This window comes from Arabidopsis lyrata, assembly GCF_000004255.2.
Source record: "Arabidopsis lyrata subsp. lyrata unplaced genomic scaffold ARALYscaffold_7, whole genome shotgun sequence".
Taxonomy (NCBI): domain Eukaryota; kingdom Viridiplantae; phylum Streptophyta; class Magnoliopsida; order Brassicales; family Brassicaceae; genus Arabidopsis; species Arabidopsis lyrata.
In genome coordinates this window covers 7261699-7278121 of record NW_003302549.1, presented here as the reverse complement: position 1 = coordinate 7278121, position 16423 = coordinate 7261699, and the positions used below count along the sequence as shown (strand labels likewise).

At 38.7% G+C, this 16423-nt stretch overlaps 6 protein-coding genes across 7 annotated transcripts; 2 read left to right on the top strand and 4 right to left on the bottom strand.

The window, feature by feature from the left end:
- Nucleotides 1-27: 27 nt before the first annotated feature.
- LOC9305760 (peptide methionine sulfoxide reductase A4, chloroplastic) lies at nucleotides 28-1610 on the bottom strand. Its single transcript, XM_021018022.1, has 2 exons — nucleotides 989-1610; nucleotides 28-500 (listed from the first exon to the last, which is right to left on the bottom strand). The coding sequence occupies exons 1-2, from the start codon at nucleotides 1508-1510 to the stop codon at nucleotides 249-251; spliced, it is 774 nt and encodes a 257-aa protein (XP_020873681.1). The 5' UTR covers nucleotides 1511-1610; the 3' UTR covers nucleotides 28-248.
- Nucleotides 1611-1993: 383 nt separating this feature from the next.
- Nucleotides 1994-3124, top strand: LOC9303696 (oleosin 18.5 kDa). Its single transcript, XM_021018115.1, has 2 exons — nucleotides 1994-2426; nucleotides 2689-3124. Exons 1-2 carry the CDS (start codon nucleotides 2074-2076, stop codon nucleotides 2855-2857), a joined length of 522 nt encoding a protein of 173 aa, XP_020873774.1. The 5' UTR covers nucleotides 1994-2073; the 3' UTR covers nucleotides 2858-3124.
- Nucleotides 3125-3192: 68 nt separating this feature from the next.
- LOC9303695 (acid phosphatase 1) lies at nucleotides 3193-4614 on the bottom strand. The gene is made up of 3 exons (XM_002867577.2): nucleotides 4156-4614; nucleotides 3705-3914; nucleotides 3193-3533 (listed from the first exon to the last, which is right to left on the bottom strand). The coding sequence occupies exons 1-3, from the start codon at nucleotides 4548-4550 to the stop codon at nucleotides 3356-3358; spliced, it is 783 nt and encodes a 260-aa protein (XP_002867623.1). The 5' UTR covers nucleotides 4551-4614; the 3' UTR covers nucleotides 3193-3355.
- Nucleotides 4615-4952: 338 nt separating this feature from the next.
- On the bottom strand, nucleotides 4953-9608 carry LOC9305759 (U-box domain-containing protein 35). Of its 2 annotated transcripts, XM_021017613.1 has the most exons (10): nucleotides 8981-9608; nucleotides 8234-8466; nucleotides 7957-8078; nucleotides 7747-7868; nucleotides 7487-7665; nucleotides 6994-7400; nucleotides 6825-6926; nucleotides 6313-6741; nucleotides 5413-6171; nucleotides 4953-5309 (listed from the first exon to the last, which is right to left on the bottom strand). In XM_021017613.1, exons 2-10 carry the CDS (start codon nucleotides 8430-8432, stop codon nucleotides 5130-5132), a joined length of 2499 nt encoding a protein of 832 aa, XP_020873272.1. In that variant the 5' UTR covers nucleotides 8433-8466; nucleotides 8981-9608; the 3' UTR covers nucleotides 4953-5129. The 2 variants fall into 2 exon arrangements, with proteins under 2 accessions (XP_020873272.1, XP_020873273.1); XM_021017614.1 differs by lacking the exon at nucleotides 8981-9608 and having other exon boundaries at nucleotides 7747-7861; nucleotides 7957-8323.
- A 2092-nt stretch (nucleotides 9609-11700) lies between these two features.
- Nucleotides 11701-13973, top strand: LOC9303694. The gene is made up of 4 exons (XM_002869641.2): nucleotides 11701-12387; nucleotides 12793-13036; nucleotides 13303-13408; nucleotides 13509-13973. Exons 1-4 carry the CDS (start codon nucleotides 11981-11983, stop codon nucleotides 13787-13789), a joined length of 1038 nt encoding a protein of 345 aa, XP_002869687.1. The 5' UTR covers nucleotides 11701-11980; the 3' UTR covers nucleotides 13790-13973.
- LOC9303693 lies at nucleotides 13942-16364 on the bottom strand. The gene is made up of 9 exons (XM_002867575.2): nucleotides 16220-16364; nucleotides 16049-16110; nucleotides 15884-15947; nucleotides 15473-15506; nucleotides 15092-15306; nucleotides 14931-14994; nucleotides 14710-14804; nucleotides 14407-14622; nucleotides 13942-14282 (listed from the first exon to the last, which is right to left on the bottom strand). Exons 1-9 carry the CDS (start codon nucleotides 16253-16255, stop codon nucleotides 14121-14123), a joined length of 948 nt encoding a protein of 315 aa, XP_002867621.1. The 5' UTR covers nucleotides 16256-16364; the 3' UTR covers nucleotides 13942-14120.
- Nucleotides 16365-16423: the final 59 nt, after the last annotated feature.

Genomic DNA, 16423 nt, shown 5'->3' with positions numbered 1-16423 from the left:
GTACCAAACTCTTAATAAACCATCACACGATAAAATCCGAATATTGGCTATTATGATTCTGATTTGGATTCAGTGTGTCACAACTTATGGTTGTTTCTGAAACACAAATTTATAAGCAAGCATATGACGCATCATTACCAATGGTTACATAACAAAGACCAGACACAAATGTGATCTACAGATTATTGTATTTTTCATGAGACAACTCACTTCTTTTTATGTGCTTGAGGGAAGACCGACTTATTTTCTTAGCCGTAACATCGGATTGGATCCTTGCAACCTTTCTCAGCTGATTGTCTTAAACCCATGCGACCGCCTTTTGCCAGGTATTGCTGATGGTAATTTTCTGCTCTGTAGAATTTTGTCGCGGGAAGTATCTCTGTCACAATCTTCTTGTTCAATATCTTCTGCTGTTTCTCAACGGCTTCACGAGCTATGCGCTCTTGCTCGTCTGTGTAGTAGTATATGCCTGATCGATACTGAGTTCCCACATCGCCCCCCTACTTAAATCAACACATAAAAGTTAGTATGTGAAGAACCACAACAACACCACTAGATTCATCTTCAAGTGTATGTAGGTCTAGTAACATGAACAAGAACAGACTCAAGTACAAGATCGCATACAAAAATGGAAATGCAATGTCACTTCCACATAATCAAACATGAAACCAAACCAAGGAATCCGTTCACTCAGTGTCTTGCATTTGTCAAATTGTAGAATCCTCATATGAACAAGGATTGAGATTCTAACTTGAAGGACATAACAACTTAGCCAATAGTCACTGTCCTGACTTAATGTCTTGAGACTACCAAATGTATGTAGAGCCCACAGACTAAGGGATAGAGAGTTCGTCTAAACATGTGAATCTATTCATTGTTATCAATAAACAATTCACCCCCAAATGCAGAACACACATAGAGCTCTCTATTGATTCAAATGAAGATCTGATACTGATAAAGTCTAGATTTTTATGGATAAAGCAATCACCTGACGATTCAAGGTGGTTGGATCATGGCGATTCCAGAAAACATCGAGCAAGGTCTCAAAGCTACACTCTTTCGGATCGTACTGAACTCTAACAACCTCGTTGTGTCCCGTCGTGCCAGTACAGACATCTTCGTAACTCGGATTGTGCATGAGGCCATGGCTATACCCAACCTCGGTCTTGGTCACACCAGGAACTCTCTGGTAAGCTAGCTCCACTCCCCAGAAGCAACCGGCGCCGAATTGCGCGAATTGCTGACCTGGCGACGGAACATCGTCGTCGGGTCCTTGGGCGATTGCGGCGGAAGTTGGGTCGACTTGAGCTTGGGGACGAGATCCGAAACCGAGCCTGTTGAAGAGGTTGTTCATCGGGGATTTGTAGACGGAGATGGGTCGTGAGGTTTGGGGGAAAGGGCAAAGGGGTTTGGCTCTAGAGAAAGAGAGTGCGGCCTTGGAGAGAGAATGCAAAGGTTTAGAGAGAGAAGCGGCGGAGATGAGCGGAGGAGAGGCGACGATGACCTGCATTATCAAAGCAGTGACGTGGTGAAATTAGGAACTTTAAGAGGCGGATTGATATATTTGTATCTAAAATTTCTTCATTTCTCTAGAATGTTGCGGAACTACAAAAAATTTTACTTTGGACCAAAATTCAAAATTAATAAATCTTAATTTTCTTCAACAGAGAGAATAAAAAAAAAACCATCTACGTCCCAATTTGATTTTGTTGCCAATAGTGGTAGGCCGTTTAGAAGGAATTCATGAAAGGCCCGAACCCATATTGATGAGCCCAAAGGTCCGTTTGGCGTTTATGTTTCGGTTCGATGCCAACGCCACATCCTGATGAAACTAGACAAAAAACGAACGTGTCCTCGAGTAGACCCCTCTCGTTAACACATGCAGCGCCTGCATGGTGACGCCATTAACACGTGGCATACAATTGCATGATGTCGCCATTGACACGTGACTTCTCGTCTCCTTTCTTAATATATCTAACAAACACTCCTTTCCTCTTCCAAAATATATACACATCCTTTTGATCATTCTCTCTCATTCAAGATCTCATTCTCTCTATTCAACAAGAACAAAAAATGGCGGATACAGGTAGAACAACCCATCACGATATCATAGGCAGAGACCAGTACCCGATGATTGGCCGAGACCGAGACCAATATCAGATGTCCGGACGAGGGTCCGACTACTCCAAGTCTAGGCAGATTGCTAAAGCTGCTACTGCTGTCACAGCTGGTGGTTCTCTCCTTGTCCTCTCCAGCCTTACCCTTGTTGGAACTGTCATAGCTTTGACTGTTGCAACACCTCTGCTCGTTATTTTCAGCCCAATCCTTGTCCCGGCTCTCATCACCGTTGCACTGCTCATCACCGGTTTTCTCTCCTCTGGTGGGTTTGGCATTGCAGCTATAACCGTTTTCTCTTGGATTTACAAGTAAGCACACATTTATCATCTTATTTCATTAGGTTATACAATATGTATGTGCATGCATGTGTTGAGCCAGTAGCTTTGGATCAATTTTGTTTGGTTGATTAACAAATGTCACATTAATAGATTCAAAAAAAAAAATGTCACATTAATAAATTGCAAAATCTAGGGTAGAGACATTTGGTTAATTAAATACAAAAGTTGACGTAGCTACCTTGTTATGTATATAGGTAAATGCTTAGTATGATGCATATTTGATTGTGAATAGGTACGCAACCGGAGAGCACCCACAGGGATCAGATAGGTTGGACAGTGCAAGGATGAAGTTGGGAAGCAAGGCTCAGGATCTAAAAGACAGAGCTCAGTACTACGGACAGCAACATACTGGTGGGGAACATGACCGTGACCGTACTCGTGTTGGCCAGCACACTACTTAAATTTCCCGGGTGTCATCATCATAGTCCAATAACTCCGATGTCGGGGAGTTAGTTTATGAGGAATAAAGTGTTTAGAATTTGATCAGGGGAGATAATAAAAGCCGATATGCAGTTTTTTTTTTTTAATCTTTTTGTTATAAGTAATGTTTTATGTGTGTTACTATATGTTTTTTTTTTTAAGTGTGATGTTGTATGTACTTTCTTTGGCTTCTTTGTAAGTGGTAACGTTGGTCTATATATGGAAAAGGTCTTGTTTTGTTAAACTAATGATAGTTAAATTGGTTTTAAAATCTTTAATGATTGGATTTGTCTTTAAGCTTAAAAAGCTTTTCAAGAAGCTATAAATTTAAGGGTAAATTTAAACACTCAAGCTGATGCAGTCATTAGTACATATACTTATAGCAAGTGATTACATGGCAACCAAAACATCAAAAACAGTAGGTTGCTCGTATTGGTAACCTGAATTGCTCTGATTAATTCGCTTTCTAGTTGATCCCTTCAGGGGATATAATACATTGGATTTGGAAGTTTGAAGGATCTTTCTGACATTGCAGAGCCCAACAAATCACTCCATTGGTCACCTGAATTGCCTCTGATCCTATACCCTTCTTTCACCATCTCCTCCCTCTTCTCTGACTTGTACATGGTCGCTGTTTTGTTCCGATCATCCAACGATCTGTTAACAACAATAAATCAGCAAACCAAAGCGTCAATCATCCAATATCAAATAATGTCATCAAATAATGTCATGTTACAACAACTACGATCAAGATCAAGAATTGGATACAAACTGTATGAGCTACATTGTAATGGAGGCCCAAGAAAGCTGAAAGTAGAGTTGCTTTACCTCAGAATAAGCTTGTCCCAGTTATGGAAACCGGCATTGCGCAGGTTTTCAACAGTGATAACCCGGTGGTTCTCTCTACGCCCTGTAAGCAAGATAACTTTGTACCCCAAATCTACAACCTTTTGGTAAAGCTTGAAGCTTGGTGCTATGGCAGGTGCTATCCCTTTCTCCACCCACTTATCAAACTTGGAATGATCAAAAACTTCCAACCTGCAAATTCCCAAACACAGAACACATATACTGGTAAATAGGTAATTCAACAAAAGAAGACAGATTTCACATTTGGGAACACAGACAAACAAGCAAAGAAAAAAGACAGACAACAACAACACATACCTCAAATCTTTACTCTTTCGACACAATAAAAAGACAAATTCATCTATATAGTTATCAAGAAACCAAATTTTATAGCGATGTTGTAAAATGAAAGATAAAAAGATATATTTATTACCCACAACCGTGTTCCATATAATAAGGAAGATTCGACAAAAGCGTCTCATCAATATCGAAAATCCAAATATCTTTCCCGTCAGCGTTAGATTGGAAGCTGCTCGCGTAGAGCTTAGCCTCTTCGGAGACTCTCTCCACATCGACGACGTAACCTTCACCCATCAGGTAATGATAAACGTAATCGGCGCATTCAGCTGGAATGGTTTTCCATGGAGCGAGATTGTTTGTCTCCGCCGCGAATCTCCAGCTCGTGCAATGTAGATTGACATTGTCGTCCATGTTCTTGAGCTGGGTCTCGAAGATCAATGGTCGCGAAATGAGATACGAGCTGGAGTTTTCATTCGAGAACGCGAGAGGACACAAGGAGAAGAGAAGGAGATTCACGAAAATCCGCATTGTATATTGCCAGAAACGCTCAGAGAAAATTAAAACAAAAAAAAAAAAAAAAAGTTGAAATTTTTGCAATTGGGTCTTCAAGAATCAACTTTAACAAAAAAAAAAAAAAAAAAAATCTTCAAGAGATTCAGGACATAACCGAAATCTGAAGAAAAATCAGAGAGAAGAGGAGAATTTCCATTCTCCAATGATGAGGAAATGGAATATAGAAACCCTAGAAACAGTAAAACCTTTCCCCTCAAGGTCCCTTTTTTCAATGGAGAAATGAGAGAGGATTATCGGAGAAAGGTTCTGTTTCGAGACCAAAATACCAAAAAGGAAAATAAATAGATTTAAGGCAATGGTTTTGTTCTGTCTTCTTAATATTTGGAGTCAAATTAACGGATGGATCCGAATAAACCGTTGTGAATCAAATAAGACCATCTCCTTCTAATTTTATAATTGTTGGATTACAAGATTGATTATTCAAGGTTTCGTTTTCGTAAGTACAAAGCAATATCATCGCTTGAAAGAAAGGGACGGTCTGAGAACGTCTTGCCGTTTTATATATCCAGAACAGCGCTACACAAGTTTGGCTTACTATCGTGTAGACCTCCATTCCATGATAGCTGTGTAAAGAGTATAATTTGGCAATAGGTTCTTGCTATGCAATGGTGAATCCGTCATCGGCGATGTGTCGTGCTCCTCAAGCCACTCCTCTATCGCACGACGGTCATATGTGTACCCGTCAGCTGCAACGCACGGCTCGTTCATCACGTCCTGCATTATTATTATACACACATGCTCTCACATTTTCATCACAACACACAATAACAGGATGTGATGTTTCAACATTTTTGAACAAGGTTTCATATAGAGTTACCTTTAGTAATGGGCAGATGAAATGAGTGGGAGGCTGTGTCGATACGCCCGAAAGTGAGTTCCTTGCCATTTCAGCTACTTTCTTCAGGTTTTCTAGCGCCGGAAGAATCTGGTTTTTTAAATCAGGCCTATCTTTTCCGCGTAGCTCTGTACAACACAAAGCTAATGCGGTCAATTCCCGGGTTTCTTCAATCGGCCAGTTACCCGCTTTCTGATCTAAGATCTTGAGGAACTCATCATTACTATCCATTGCGCTCTCAACGAAATGTGTCAATGCAATAGCAGGTTTTGCTGTGAGAAGCTGAAGAACAATCATTCCAAAGGAATAGACATCTGATTTCGATGATATCATTCCAGTGCGTTGATATTCGGGATCAATATAGCATAATGTTCCCACGGGGCTTGTTTGTTTGTATATAGTGAATTTAGTTGATAAAAGATCGACTTGAACCATCGTTGAAAGTCCGACATCTCCAACTTTGCTGACAAAGTTTTGATCAAGTAAGATGTTTGCAGGTTTAAGATCACGGTGAATGATCGGTTTAGGCTTTGATTTGTGGAGGAAGACAAGAGCCGCTGCGACTTCCCAAGCTATCCTAAACCGCTCAAACCATGGGAGTGGCGGACTGTTGTTGACCTGGAACAGTCTATCCTCCAAGCTACCGTTTTCCATATATTCATAAACTAAAGCTCCTTGCTCCGGGCACGCTCCTAGAAGGAGAACCAAGTGTGGGTGCCGAATCTTGCTCAAGATTTCGAGCTGCAAAGTAGAGATACCAGGGAGATTAAATAAAATGCAGCTTCTTAGAACAGAGATGACTTTCCACAAGAATTAAAACTAAACTTCCATAAAGGGATCAGCACAAAAACCGAAACCGAATGCTCAAGCCTACTTCTATACCTCTTGTTGGAATTGTTTGGACAGTCGACTTTCAGCAGAATGCAAAACTTTGACAGCTGCAGTTGTATGATGCAGATTACACTTGTAAACAGCTCCGTAAGCTCCCATTCCGATCTTCAGCTCTTCTGAGAATGATGAAGTGGCAGCCATAATTTCTTCCCAAGCGAAGTGCTGATATTGAAGCTGAGGAGATCCGAGAGTGCCCTTGAGCTTCTCTCTCTCTTTAGTATCACGTGCGGATTTCCTCTCGACTTCTCTTCTCTGCGCAATTTCTCTCTCCGCTCTTTCTCTCATGCTCTCTGCATCTCTCCTCGCCTTCTCAACATTCTGCTTTTCCCTTTCTGCTAACTCCCGAGCTTCGTACTCCTTCAGTTTTAGCTCTTCAAGCTTTATGGCTTCTTCTAACCGACGTTGGTTAAGCTCACCAAGCTGAAACATTTTCAAAAAAGCATTGAGCACAATTTAATAAGTTTCATCAAATGCAAAGATATATGAGATCATGAGGCCTTCACCTTTCGAGAAGCATCAAAAGTTTCGGTTTGAGCCATAGCATACATTTCTTGAACGTGTCTAAGCTCAGCTCTCAACTTCTCAACCTCAAAGTTTAGGTTTACCTGAACAAAAAACCTTATATTTTTCTGATTCACAAGACAATATCGAAATTAAAACTGCATTTTATACCTGGCTGTCTGTATAAGATTGTTCACTTAGAGCATCAGACATGTTGGAAGCTTGTTGAGAAGCCCGAGAGTGCGTATTATCGACCCCCATGCCAGTCCAACTAAATCTACTACCAATATTCCCGTATTCACGGTTGCTAGAAGAAGAACTCATAGCTTCTTTTCTCTCCTCGTAATCTCTAAGCCGAGGAGTCCAACGTGATGTAGTATCCGTGCTGCTTCTATTGATACTTGAAACATCTCTAGCTTCCTCTGCATCCAAAGACATGCACCTGGTTTCATCCGAGCCAACAGAACTCGTTTCCATTGGAACTGATGCTTGTCTTGCAATTGTAGGGAAATTTTGCATTCTCCTGACCGGAAGGGATAGAGCACGAGATTGAGAGTCATGCACACTTGACATTACATCTAGAAGAGAAAATGGGGTAACAAAATTAGATATACACACCATTTCTAGTAGAGTATTCACACAAATACATTGATGAGTCATGGACCTGAGGTGGGACCAGAAGAACCGCTTGAAGAATTAGTTCTCTCACTACCATCATCTCTTATAGTAGCATTTCCGTCTGAGTCTGATGGTCGGACGCATGACAATTTTCCTTTTGAAACAACATAGACTGTACAAAAGTTCGGCATCAAAGCTGATATCGCCGAGCACATATCAGCTTTCCTGGAATTTTCAAAACAGATTCATTGGTACCAGAAACAGAAAGAACAAATGTCGAAAGCTAGCAGCAGGGTGGTAGTGTACCTTGAGAAAAAACTACGGGATGAGCCTCCAATGACAATTCTGTCTATTGAATCCCGAGTCACTTCTTCAGCTATTGCGGCTGCCAGATTATCTGATTCGATCACAAGAACTTCTACTGCAACCTTTCGTTAAGGTAATTCAATGAGTTCATGTAACCTTCAGTTTTTGATCTTAGAAAACATAAGGTATCTTATATACCAAAGGAAATACCTTTTTCCGCACAAACAATTTTGTGAAAGGTTTAAGCATTTCTTCAGACTGCCACAGTATTTCCTGTCTAAACGCAGTTACTACATCATCTCTTACCTCGGAAATCGGGATTGCATTTCCCACTTGAGAAGGAGCAAGAAATGTACATCAGGCTTTTATCAGTTACAATAAGTCTTAGTTTTGTTTTACACAACAATACCAAATAGAAACAAGGAAAACACAAGAAGTCCTGAGTACAAGAAAGAAACAGAAATACAAGTCATAGTTGGAGCTTTACTTGGTGTAGGTACAGAAGTAATCATTGGATGGATGTGAAGTAGCTTGAAGCCAACATTTCCTTCAGGAGCAAATTTTTCGAGCGCCCATGTAACTACATATTTGCTTTTACTGCTCCCACTTAGAGCCACAACGACGGTACGAGATGGGGGAGGAGGAGGAGGAGGAGGAAGGGCAAGATTGTCTGGTGATCTACTCATTGTTTATCTTTTTTTCTTCTTGTTGATAGTTACCCTGCACAATAGAACCATTTCAGACACTGCAAAACAATGGTCTAAAAAGAGTGTTTTGTTCCAAAAGTAGAGATAACATGAAAGAAAGGGAAAGCTAAGTAAAGCCATCTAAAAATCCAGTCAGTGGGAATCAACAGAGTAAATATACTCTGAACTCACATAACTGGATGTTTAATATCAACTCATCAAACAGAAATGGCAAATGATAACCAAGTATTGACAAATGACAAGATCTTGAACATCCAATGGATCATGAGATACTCTTATAACGTTGATAGTGAAATGTCTCAGAGTCTAATTTGGACGACCTTAAGGATCGTAAAGCAATAACACTCAACGACCATAGAAGATAGCTTCTTATAAAGTTAAAAAACTCAACTTTCCAAGAAAAATGTCAACTTTGAGTACATTGCAATTGCAGAGAATCCGCAAGACTATGAAGCATTAACCAAGTCAATCAAAGGGACCATCTTCAGGGCATAAACTTAAACAAGAAACCCAGAAATAGAACCTACCTGGTTATTAAAGGAGGCAACTTTAAGTCAAACCCAAGACAGAAATGGGGTTTTGCCTCTTAATTCGGCATTGGACATCTCAAACTTGATGAAGAAATGGTGGAAGCTTCCATCAAAGAGAGCAGCCGAGGAAGAAGAAGACCCACGTTGGTGCTGCTAATCTCAGATACAAACAAATCAATGGGTTCTTATAATCAGAGAATCTTATAAAGATTTGAAAAGAAGAACCGAAAATAATAAGAAAATGAGACAAGTTGGTCATGTTAATGGTCAAAGGAGGATCAGTGCTGGGTATATACTCTTTTCTTCATTATCAGAGGAGTGACAGAAGGAGTGTGTGTTAAAAGAATGAAGTTTTCTCCAACCTTAGGCCTTGGCTATTAATTTAATCATAGTTTTATCTCTTAATTCTCTAATGATTTGGTATTTAATTACATTCCTCAACGCCATAGTTGCACGCATGACCTCACGTCTTTTTGTCTCCTACCCTTTATGCATAGTGGAGTGGTACAAGAATTTGGTAGAGTTCAACTAAACATTGGTTAGCATTTCAAACGTGATTTGGCCGGTTCAATTAAAACGCCGGTTTACGAGTTTTAACATGTTTCGGCCTGATATGTCCGAATTAGTAATTGGGCCAGATCACAATGTTAAATGGTGCAAAGAAGAAGAAAAGGAAGGAAAAGAAACAAAATATTCCTCTTGTTTTGAATTATTTGACATTTAAGGTCTTTGTACAGGAATTAAGAAAACAATCAATTTTTCTATTTTATTTTTGTTTAATTTATTCTCTAAATTATTTTATTGGTCAAAACATTAAAACTGTGAAGATAAAACTAGAATTTTTATAAAATATCTGCATTAAAAATCTAAAACGACAACTATTATGTGATAAATTTTAAGTCCCAAAATGATAACTAAATTAAAACGGAGAGGATAGTAAAAATATGGTACCGGACTATGGGACCGGCAAAAGTAGAAGCGAAAAACATTAAGTTACTTATGGAAAACGAATAGCATGTCATTGTTTGTTGTTATGGTCTCCTTAATGATATGATAAAGGTGGAAAACCTCGATTTTAAACTTGTCTTGTCTCCACGCTAAAATCTTCGTCCATTGTAGTCATCTATCTCATGAAATATCCGATTAGGACACATTATTTAATTATTAAATATCTCTAGAAAATTAAAATCTTTTTTTATTTTCTTATGTTGAAACTCCCTTTTCCGTACGAAATGTCTTCCGACTTTCAAATTGGTTTTGGAGTTTTCATGCTATTGAGTCTGATATTCATATTGCTATTGTGTATTTTGAATGTCTTTCAGGTCAATGGTTATTTTCTCCATTCTCGTTTTGTTTGATACAAAAACAAAAGATTTTTTTTAACAAAACTGTAAAAAATGTAAGAAGATACATCAACATTGTTTTAATTTTCACTAAATAATATTCTCTAATTATGCTGCATAACGGACCAAAATTATTCGGACTTTATATATATAAAAAAACAGTTGAGAGATCTCTTTTTAACAAAAAAGAATTGAACGGAAAAAGGCAGAATTTTCTGTGATGGAAACTGGATAAAAGACATCAGCTAATAGCAATGATTATGTATTTATGAATAAGAAGTTTGCACATGGGTATTTTCTTACGATTGTTTTTTTTGTGGTCAATATCTTCTTTTAATACACGAAGTCGAAGACGAGTGTTACATCTTTTCTGTAGTACTTTGATTCCCTAAATCGTTGAAACTCTAATTATATGGCGACGATGAAAATTTGATTGTGGAAGAACTTTTAAATATGATATTTACAATGTTGAATTAGATATAAATATTATTAATTGCTGAATATGACTCATGAAGGTTCAAATACAAAAATAACCCATTCTTACTTGTTTTTCCAAATTTTACATTTAACTAGAAAACACTGTATTTTTGTTAAATTTAGGCTAATTTTGGGCTTCCAACTAAAAAACAATTGGCAATTAGTGGATTGGCCCTAACCCTTTATATATTATTGATTGTCCCATCAAACTTCCGATGTGGGACTTGGATTGTATCTCCAACAATTTTAACCTTTGTGTACGATTTTTTTTTTTAATAGTCTACAAAGACTGAAAATGAAAACATATTAGCGAGTAATAAACTTACTACCCACCTGTCAGATACATACGGATATCAAATTATCAACTTATGTACGTTGACGACATTCTCGAACAGAAGAAAAATATATACTCCAGTATATAACTATATACAGTATATGTTAAAAATCCAGTAATTTGGATTAAAAATCAATCAAGTAAAGTCAAATCCAACTGAAAACGCTACCGGAACTCAAAATGAAAAAGACCTACTTATATTTTTTGGTTTATCTAAAGTTCTAAACTCATACATGTTATACGGAAAAAAAGAAAACTACTACTATTACGTACTGGTTTTAGGTTTTTAACCACGTTCAAATTAAATTATCCAAAATTGAATATGAAAGTTTACGATATAATTTGATCTACATGTTCACCTCTAATTTTTTTTTGTCAACTGTTCACCTCTAATTTTAAGCAAAAAAATCAGATATCAATTTTTATTCTGTATGTTGCAAATATCATTTTGGATTAAGCAAAAAAATGAGATATCAATTTTTATTATATACTGTATCAATTAATCCAGTATGGCCGTCAAAAAAAAAAAAATCCAGTATGGAAAACAATTATTATAACAATAGTGGAGTAGTATTTTAATGAAAAAGAAAAAAACAGAGTAAATGGATAAGCGTGTCGTGGAGAAGAAGGACCAAAGCAAAGGAAAGAAAGTCATAAAAAGCCATTTTGCATTTATAAATCTTTATCCACTTCCTCGATACAATCAAAACTGCTTCAAGCAAAAAGCCTAAGAAATAGCATCGGACCCATTCATCGACTCGGTAGACCAAAAGACAAACTCACCGAGTAAACATACGCAACCTGTCGTTTGAGTAAAGAAAAAACAATTTGATAGTGATCTCTATGTTTGGTGGTGGAAGAGGGCCTATGGGTGGCGGCGGTGGTATGTTACGCGCCGCCGGTCGTGCGATGACGAGGACCGGCGTAGCCAACGGTGGTATTCAAGATCCCTTTGCTTCTTCATTATCCTCGTCCACGTCGTCGCCGGCCTCTGTTTCGCATGTCCATAAACAGAGATCTTCTTCTTCTTCTTCTTCTGGGTCGAATAATCTTACGATTTCCGCGGCTTCAGGGTTGTTGTTGAATCTTCCGGTGGCTGCAACCTCCGGATGGAAAGGCGGCGCTTTTTCCTTTGTTAATTCCGGAGGTTATGAGGATTTTGAGTGGGTTTCTGAGGAAGAAGACGATTCTCTGTTTGGCTCTGTTCCTTCTGTCGACGAAGTCCAAGATGCTGTTTCTGCTCTCCAGCAGTAATCAAATCTCTTTTCTTTTCTCATTTCACTTGAAAATGTGTGATTGTTTTGATGTGACTATTTGAGCTTTGAGTTTTGTCGAAATTATTGACAAGTAATCTCATAAATGGATCAGCTTTGAGTGGTAGGTATTAGTTCCACGAGAATTGTCATGGACTGCTATAGTGTTTAAAAGTTTTAAACTTTTTTTCTGATATGGATGGAATTGTCTTGATCTGATGATCTTGAAGAAGTTTGAAACTCTTTCAGCTGTGTCCCCGTGTCAATTTGACCCCACACAGTTGTTTGTACTATAAACTACCTAAAACCTTAAATACTTTCAAAAGTTGTTTGCTGGTTTATTCATAATAATTGGGTTTTTTTTGACGTGTTGGAGTAATGGTTGAGTCTTGTTTCTCGAAGGGTTTTCGATGCTAGTTCCTATACTCAGCTGGTAAGAGACAAATACGAGTGCTATCCGGAAAGTGGTGGTGAAAACCAGAGCCCTATAGCCACAGGGATGGTTCATCAAGTTCCTTCGTTTGGGTCGGATTCGGACTGGATGGAGCCTTCAATGCAACTATGCCATTCAAGAACCTTACAGCCTCATGCTTATGATCAGGTTTACAATGCTTTTGACCTACTACGAACCGAACCATCTGTCCAGGTGATCTTTCTTTTGTTTTCTTGATTACACTTGGCTCAAGTTTCTGTCTTATTAACTATGTGTTTGATCCGGCAAGTTTTGAGGGAAGAAATAGATGCTCAGGGTTTTAAGTTTTATATCCACCTAACAAATATTTGAATTCTTAACATGGGTTTAGATAAATGAAATCCATTTTCTTTATGTGTCTGTCTTCGAAAATAATCATGGTTGGTCATTTCATTGTATATCATGGTACATGAATCAAGGGCTTTTCACATTTTATGCAGAAAATGGTAGTATCATTGTCGTCTGACAAAGCAGTCTGGGAGGCGGTGATGAACAACAATGTGGTGCGAGAGATTAGGGACTTGTACAACAATGGCATAAGTCAAGGTATAGGGATAATGAATTTATCAATATAAGCCTTTTCATTTGAAACTCCTCTCAGGGCACTCATTGCCTAGTCCTGTGTTTCTATTTTTTCTTATAACAGATGAGGAGAGTTCCGAAGACACTCCTGGGGAGAATAACGCAGCAGTGGATTTCATAAAGTGGGTATTTGACAACACAATGGTTAAGGCCACAGAAGTGTTTGTGAAAATAACAAAGGTCGTGACCGAGCTCTTCAATTGTTACAATGGTGATGGTGTTTACAACAAGGGGAAAGATGCCAAATTCAACAATTGGCTCGAGGAAAGGCTGACGACTTCGGTCCTGCTCTCCATCGTGGTTCTGCTGGTCGTGATGGTGTCCCGAGCCTGCAACAAGTCTTGATCGTTTCAAATTAGCCGACAATACATATGGTCTTCATCATGCTGCTTGTTTAGCTTTGTTTCAGGTCATATTGTGGTTTGTTTGATAATCTTTGGTTCTGTTCTCCATTGTTGACATTTTAGAAGATTTCTATAATAAGAACTCTGAATGTGTCAAAATGTTAAAAGCTTTCTTTTATCCCGAATGTGAATCTCTTACTACAGAAGAAGACAACAAGAAGAGTTTTTACGATCATGGCTGAAGATTAGGTTGTAGTTACAGAATCTAAGTGGTCAATACTACGCTTTTCACATCCTTGTATGAACAGGACCTGCTATATCCAGAACAACCTTCACTTGTGTGTTTCCATGTCTGAAGCAGAGTTCAAAAGAGCCTCAACATCGGGAGTAACAGTCACAAACTTGGCTGAAGAACCAATGCGACAGCAGTTCCTCCCTTTGGTGTCGATTGCTGCCACATCATTATGGAATTTTGCATTCGGACCTGGTAAGACCTGCATATATGCATAGGACCGAGAGTTAAAAGAGATGAAGAAGAGGCTACAAGCAGAGGTGATTCCAACACAGAATCAGATATGTGGGTTCACATCTAATAGTGACGAGACGAAAATGACTTACATCAAAGAGGACATCTCCAAGTTTCAACTTGACAGCACCGCTCTTGTAAACCAGCATTTTGCCCATGAATCCCTCTGGTAAACCTTCAAATGGGTTGCTTCTCCCTGAACTATACTCCCGTACTGATCTCTTGGTGGTTGCTCCTGTCGATTGCTTCATTACAGGGAGACAGTCCGGGATCTTAAAGAAAAACATCTGATTTTTGCAGTGTTGCACCTGCATGGAGCTCAGAAAATACAATCAGTCAAACTCAGTGAAGAGTTTACATGTCTGTCAACATAAATTTGTTTACAAGTTTATTACCGATGTCAGACCGAGTTCTTCTGCTGAGTTGATGGTGTTCTCCTCATAATCACGGTGTTTAGCCACTTCCCCAAATTCCTCCTGGTCAAGAAGTTCTAACAACACAAGAAGTAGGTTTCAGTTTACAGACAGAGGGGAAAACTGCAGGCATTTTACAGAGCAAACACATTCACATCTGAATAGTTGGCGTAAAGCTATTGCAAAGCCGGGAGCGAGAATACCTGGGTCACCAGAGTTAGGCTTTCTCAATGGAAGAACGGTAGGATAGTATGAGTTTCTATAATCCTGGAACATAATAAAATGAGCCAAACCTTATGTCACATAAATCAACACAAGAGAAACTGGGAGAGAAAATCAACTTGTATCGAAAGATTCTGGTTACCCAAGGTTCAACGTAGTCTTCCCCAGTTCTTGTAACCAAATTATGAACCTCCTCTTCATCTTCTTGGGGAGTAATAGACGAAACAGGAGGAAGAATACCAGCAGAAGAAGAGGGATATACATCAGAACTGGGCTTGTCATCTTCTTTAGGAACACTAAACGACCTTATTGCAAGTGATGACAAGCTTGGTTGGAATGCAACTTCAGGAGAAGAAGCTGCAAAGATTTCAAAAGCTATTCAAGAACGATCGCTGCTATAATACAATACATACTATCACCTTCCTCACACATGGTTTTCCGATAACTCATTTACAGAAATGAGATCAAACACAACTCGATAAAATGAAGAATGCGAATACACATATAACATGGATATACATACCTTTCGTTTCGGTTTTGGGTCTCCTCTGGCCAGTCTGCAACAACAACACAAAAAAGTTTTAAGTTTTCAACATTGAGCATTTGGATTAAGTGATGGAGATAACAACTAAGCCAGTTATAAGCTACAAATCAACATGTTAGGTGTCATAGACCAACTCATTTCATGGTCACTAAGCCATCATTAACAAGGTAGTTAAATTGATGCAATCAACAAAAGCTAGCAAAGGAAATGAGGCAGAGATTCAAAACTATTAAAGGTCAGACCAAAAAGAAAAGCACACCGTTTTGGTATTTTGTATATATCATAATCTAAATCAGGGAAATTTCGATTAAACTAATAACTGTTTAACAAAAAATTTCCATGAAATTAAGAGGAAAGAAAATATTAGAAGTGAGAAGATTCACTACATACGCCGATACGTTTGGCTAATTGTCGAGCTGCTTTTCTATTCTCTTCCTCCTCAGCCTCAGCTTCGCTGTGTTTCAGAGAAAAAAGTTTAAAGCTTTTACATGTATAAAGCAGATATAGATATATACAAGCATAAACAAGAAATGATCGAGGGAAAAAAAGAATTACGTTTTTGAGGTTGGAGCAATCGGCCGGAGAGAAGGCTTCGGAGGTCTTGGTTGGAACCTCCGCTGCCGCGAAATGGAACGGAGAGAAATGGTCAGTGATACGCAATTTTTTTCTATATTTGAGATGAAATTACCAAGGAGAGAACAAGAAGATGGAATCAGTAGAGGTTACCTTCGACTTCCGGGGAACTTGGTCGCCTGAATTCATGGGAAACGCCCGCCGGCAAGAGATTCGGAAACGGGGGAAAAAAAAATTGGGGATTTAGGAAAAGAGGGTTTCGAACCCGAGACCTCTGCAGTTCTGATAAGCTGAATTACCAATTGACCTAATAGCGCTTTTATTAACTTTGTTGTCAATCTTTATATCTATATCTTT

Bases quoted from the DNA above. Each gene is read 5' to 3' on its own strand.
- LOC9303696 (XM_021018115.1), top strand. From the start codon at position 2,074: ATGGCGGATACAGGTAGAACAACCCATCACGATATCATAGGCAGAGAC. The intron at 2,427-2,688 runs GTAAGCACACAT...GATTGTGAATAG, and splicing joins GTTTTCTCTTGGATTTACAA to GTACGCAACCGGAGAGCACC.
- LOC9303694 (XM_002869641.2), top strand. From the start codon at position 11,981: ATGTTTGGTGGTGGAAGAGGGCCTATGGGTGGCGGCGGTGGTATGTTA. The intron at 12,388-12,792 runs GTAATCAAATCT...TGTTTCTCGAAG, and splicing joins GCTGTTTCTGCTCTCCAGCA to GGTTTTCGATGCTAGTTCCT. The intron at 13,037-13,302 runs GTGATCTTTCTT...CATTTTATGCAG, and splicing joins GAACCGAACCATCTGTCCAG to AAAATGGTAGTATCATTGTC.
- LOC9303695 (XM_002867577.2), bottom strand. From the start codon at position 4,550: ATGCGGATTTTCGTGAATCTCCTTCTCTTCTCCTTGTGTCCTCTCGCG. The intron at 3,915-4,155 runs GTAATAAATATA...GGGAATTTGCAG, and splicing joins TATATGGAACACGGTTGTGG to GTTGGAAGTTTTTGATCATT. The intron at 3,534-3,704 runs GTAAAGCAACTC...TGTTGTTAACAG, and splicing joins TGGGACAAGCTTATTCTGAG to ATCGTTGGATGATCGGAACA.
- LOC9305760 (XM_021018022.1), bottom strand. From the start codon at position 1,510: ATGCAGGTCATCGTCGCCTCTCCTCCGCTCATCTCCGCCGCTTCTCTC. The intron at 501-988 runs GTGATTGCTTTA...TGATTTAAGTAG, and splicing joins CAACCACCTTGAATCGTCAG to GGGGGCGATGTGGGAACTCA.
- LOC9305759 (XM_021017613.1), bottom strand. From the start codon at position 8,432: ATGAGTAGATCACCAGACAATCTTGCCCTTCCTCCTCCTCCTCCTCCT. The intron at 6,742-6,824 runs GTGAAGGCCTCA...AAAATGTTTCAG, and splicing joins CTTTTGATGCTTCTCGAAAG to CTTGGTGAGCTTAACCAACG. The intron at 5,310-5,412 runs GTAACTCTATAT...ATAATAATGCAG, and splicing joins TCATCTGCCCATTACTAAAG to GACGTGATGAACGAGCCGTG.
- LOC9303693 (XM_002867575.2), bottom strand. From the start codon at position 16,255: ATGAATTCAGGCGACCAAGTTCCCCGGAAGTCGAAG. The intron at 15,507-15,883 runs GTATGTAGTGAA...TTGTTGTTGCAG, and splicing joins AATTAGCCAAACGTATCGGC to ACTGGCCAGAGGAGACCCAA. The intron at 15,307-15,472 runs GTATGTATATCC...AAATCTTTGCAG, and splicing joins ACCCAAAACCGAAACGAAAG to CTTCTTCTCCTGAAGTTGCA.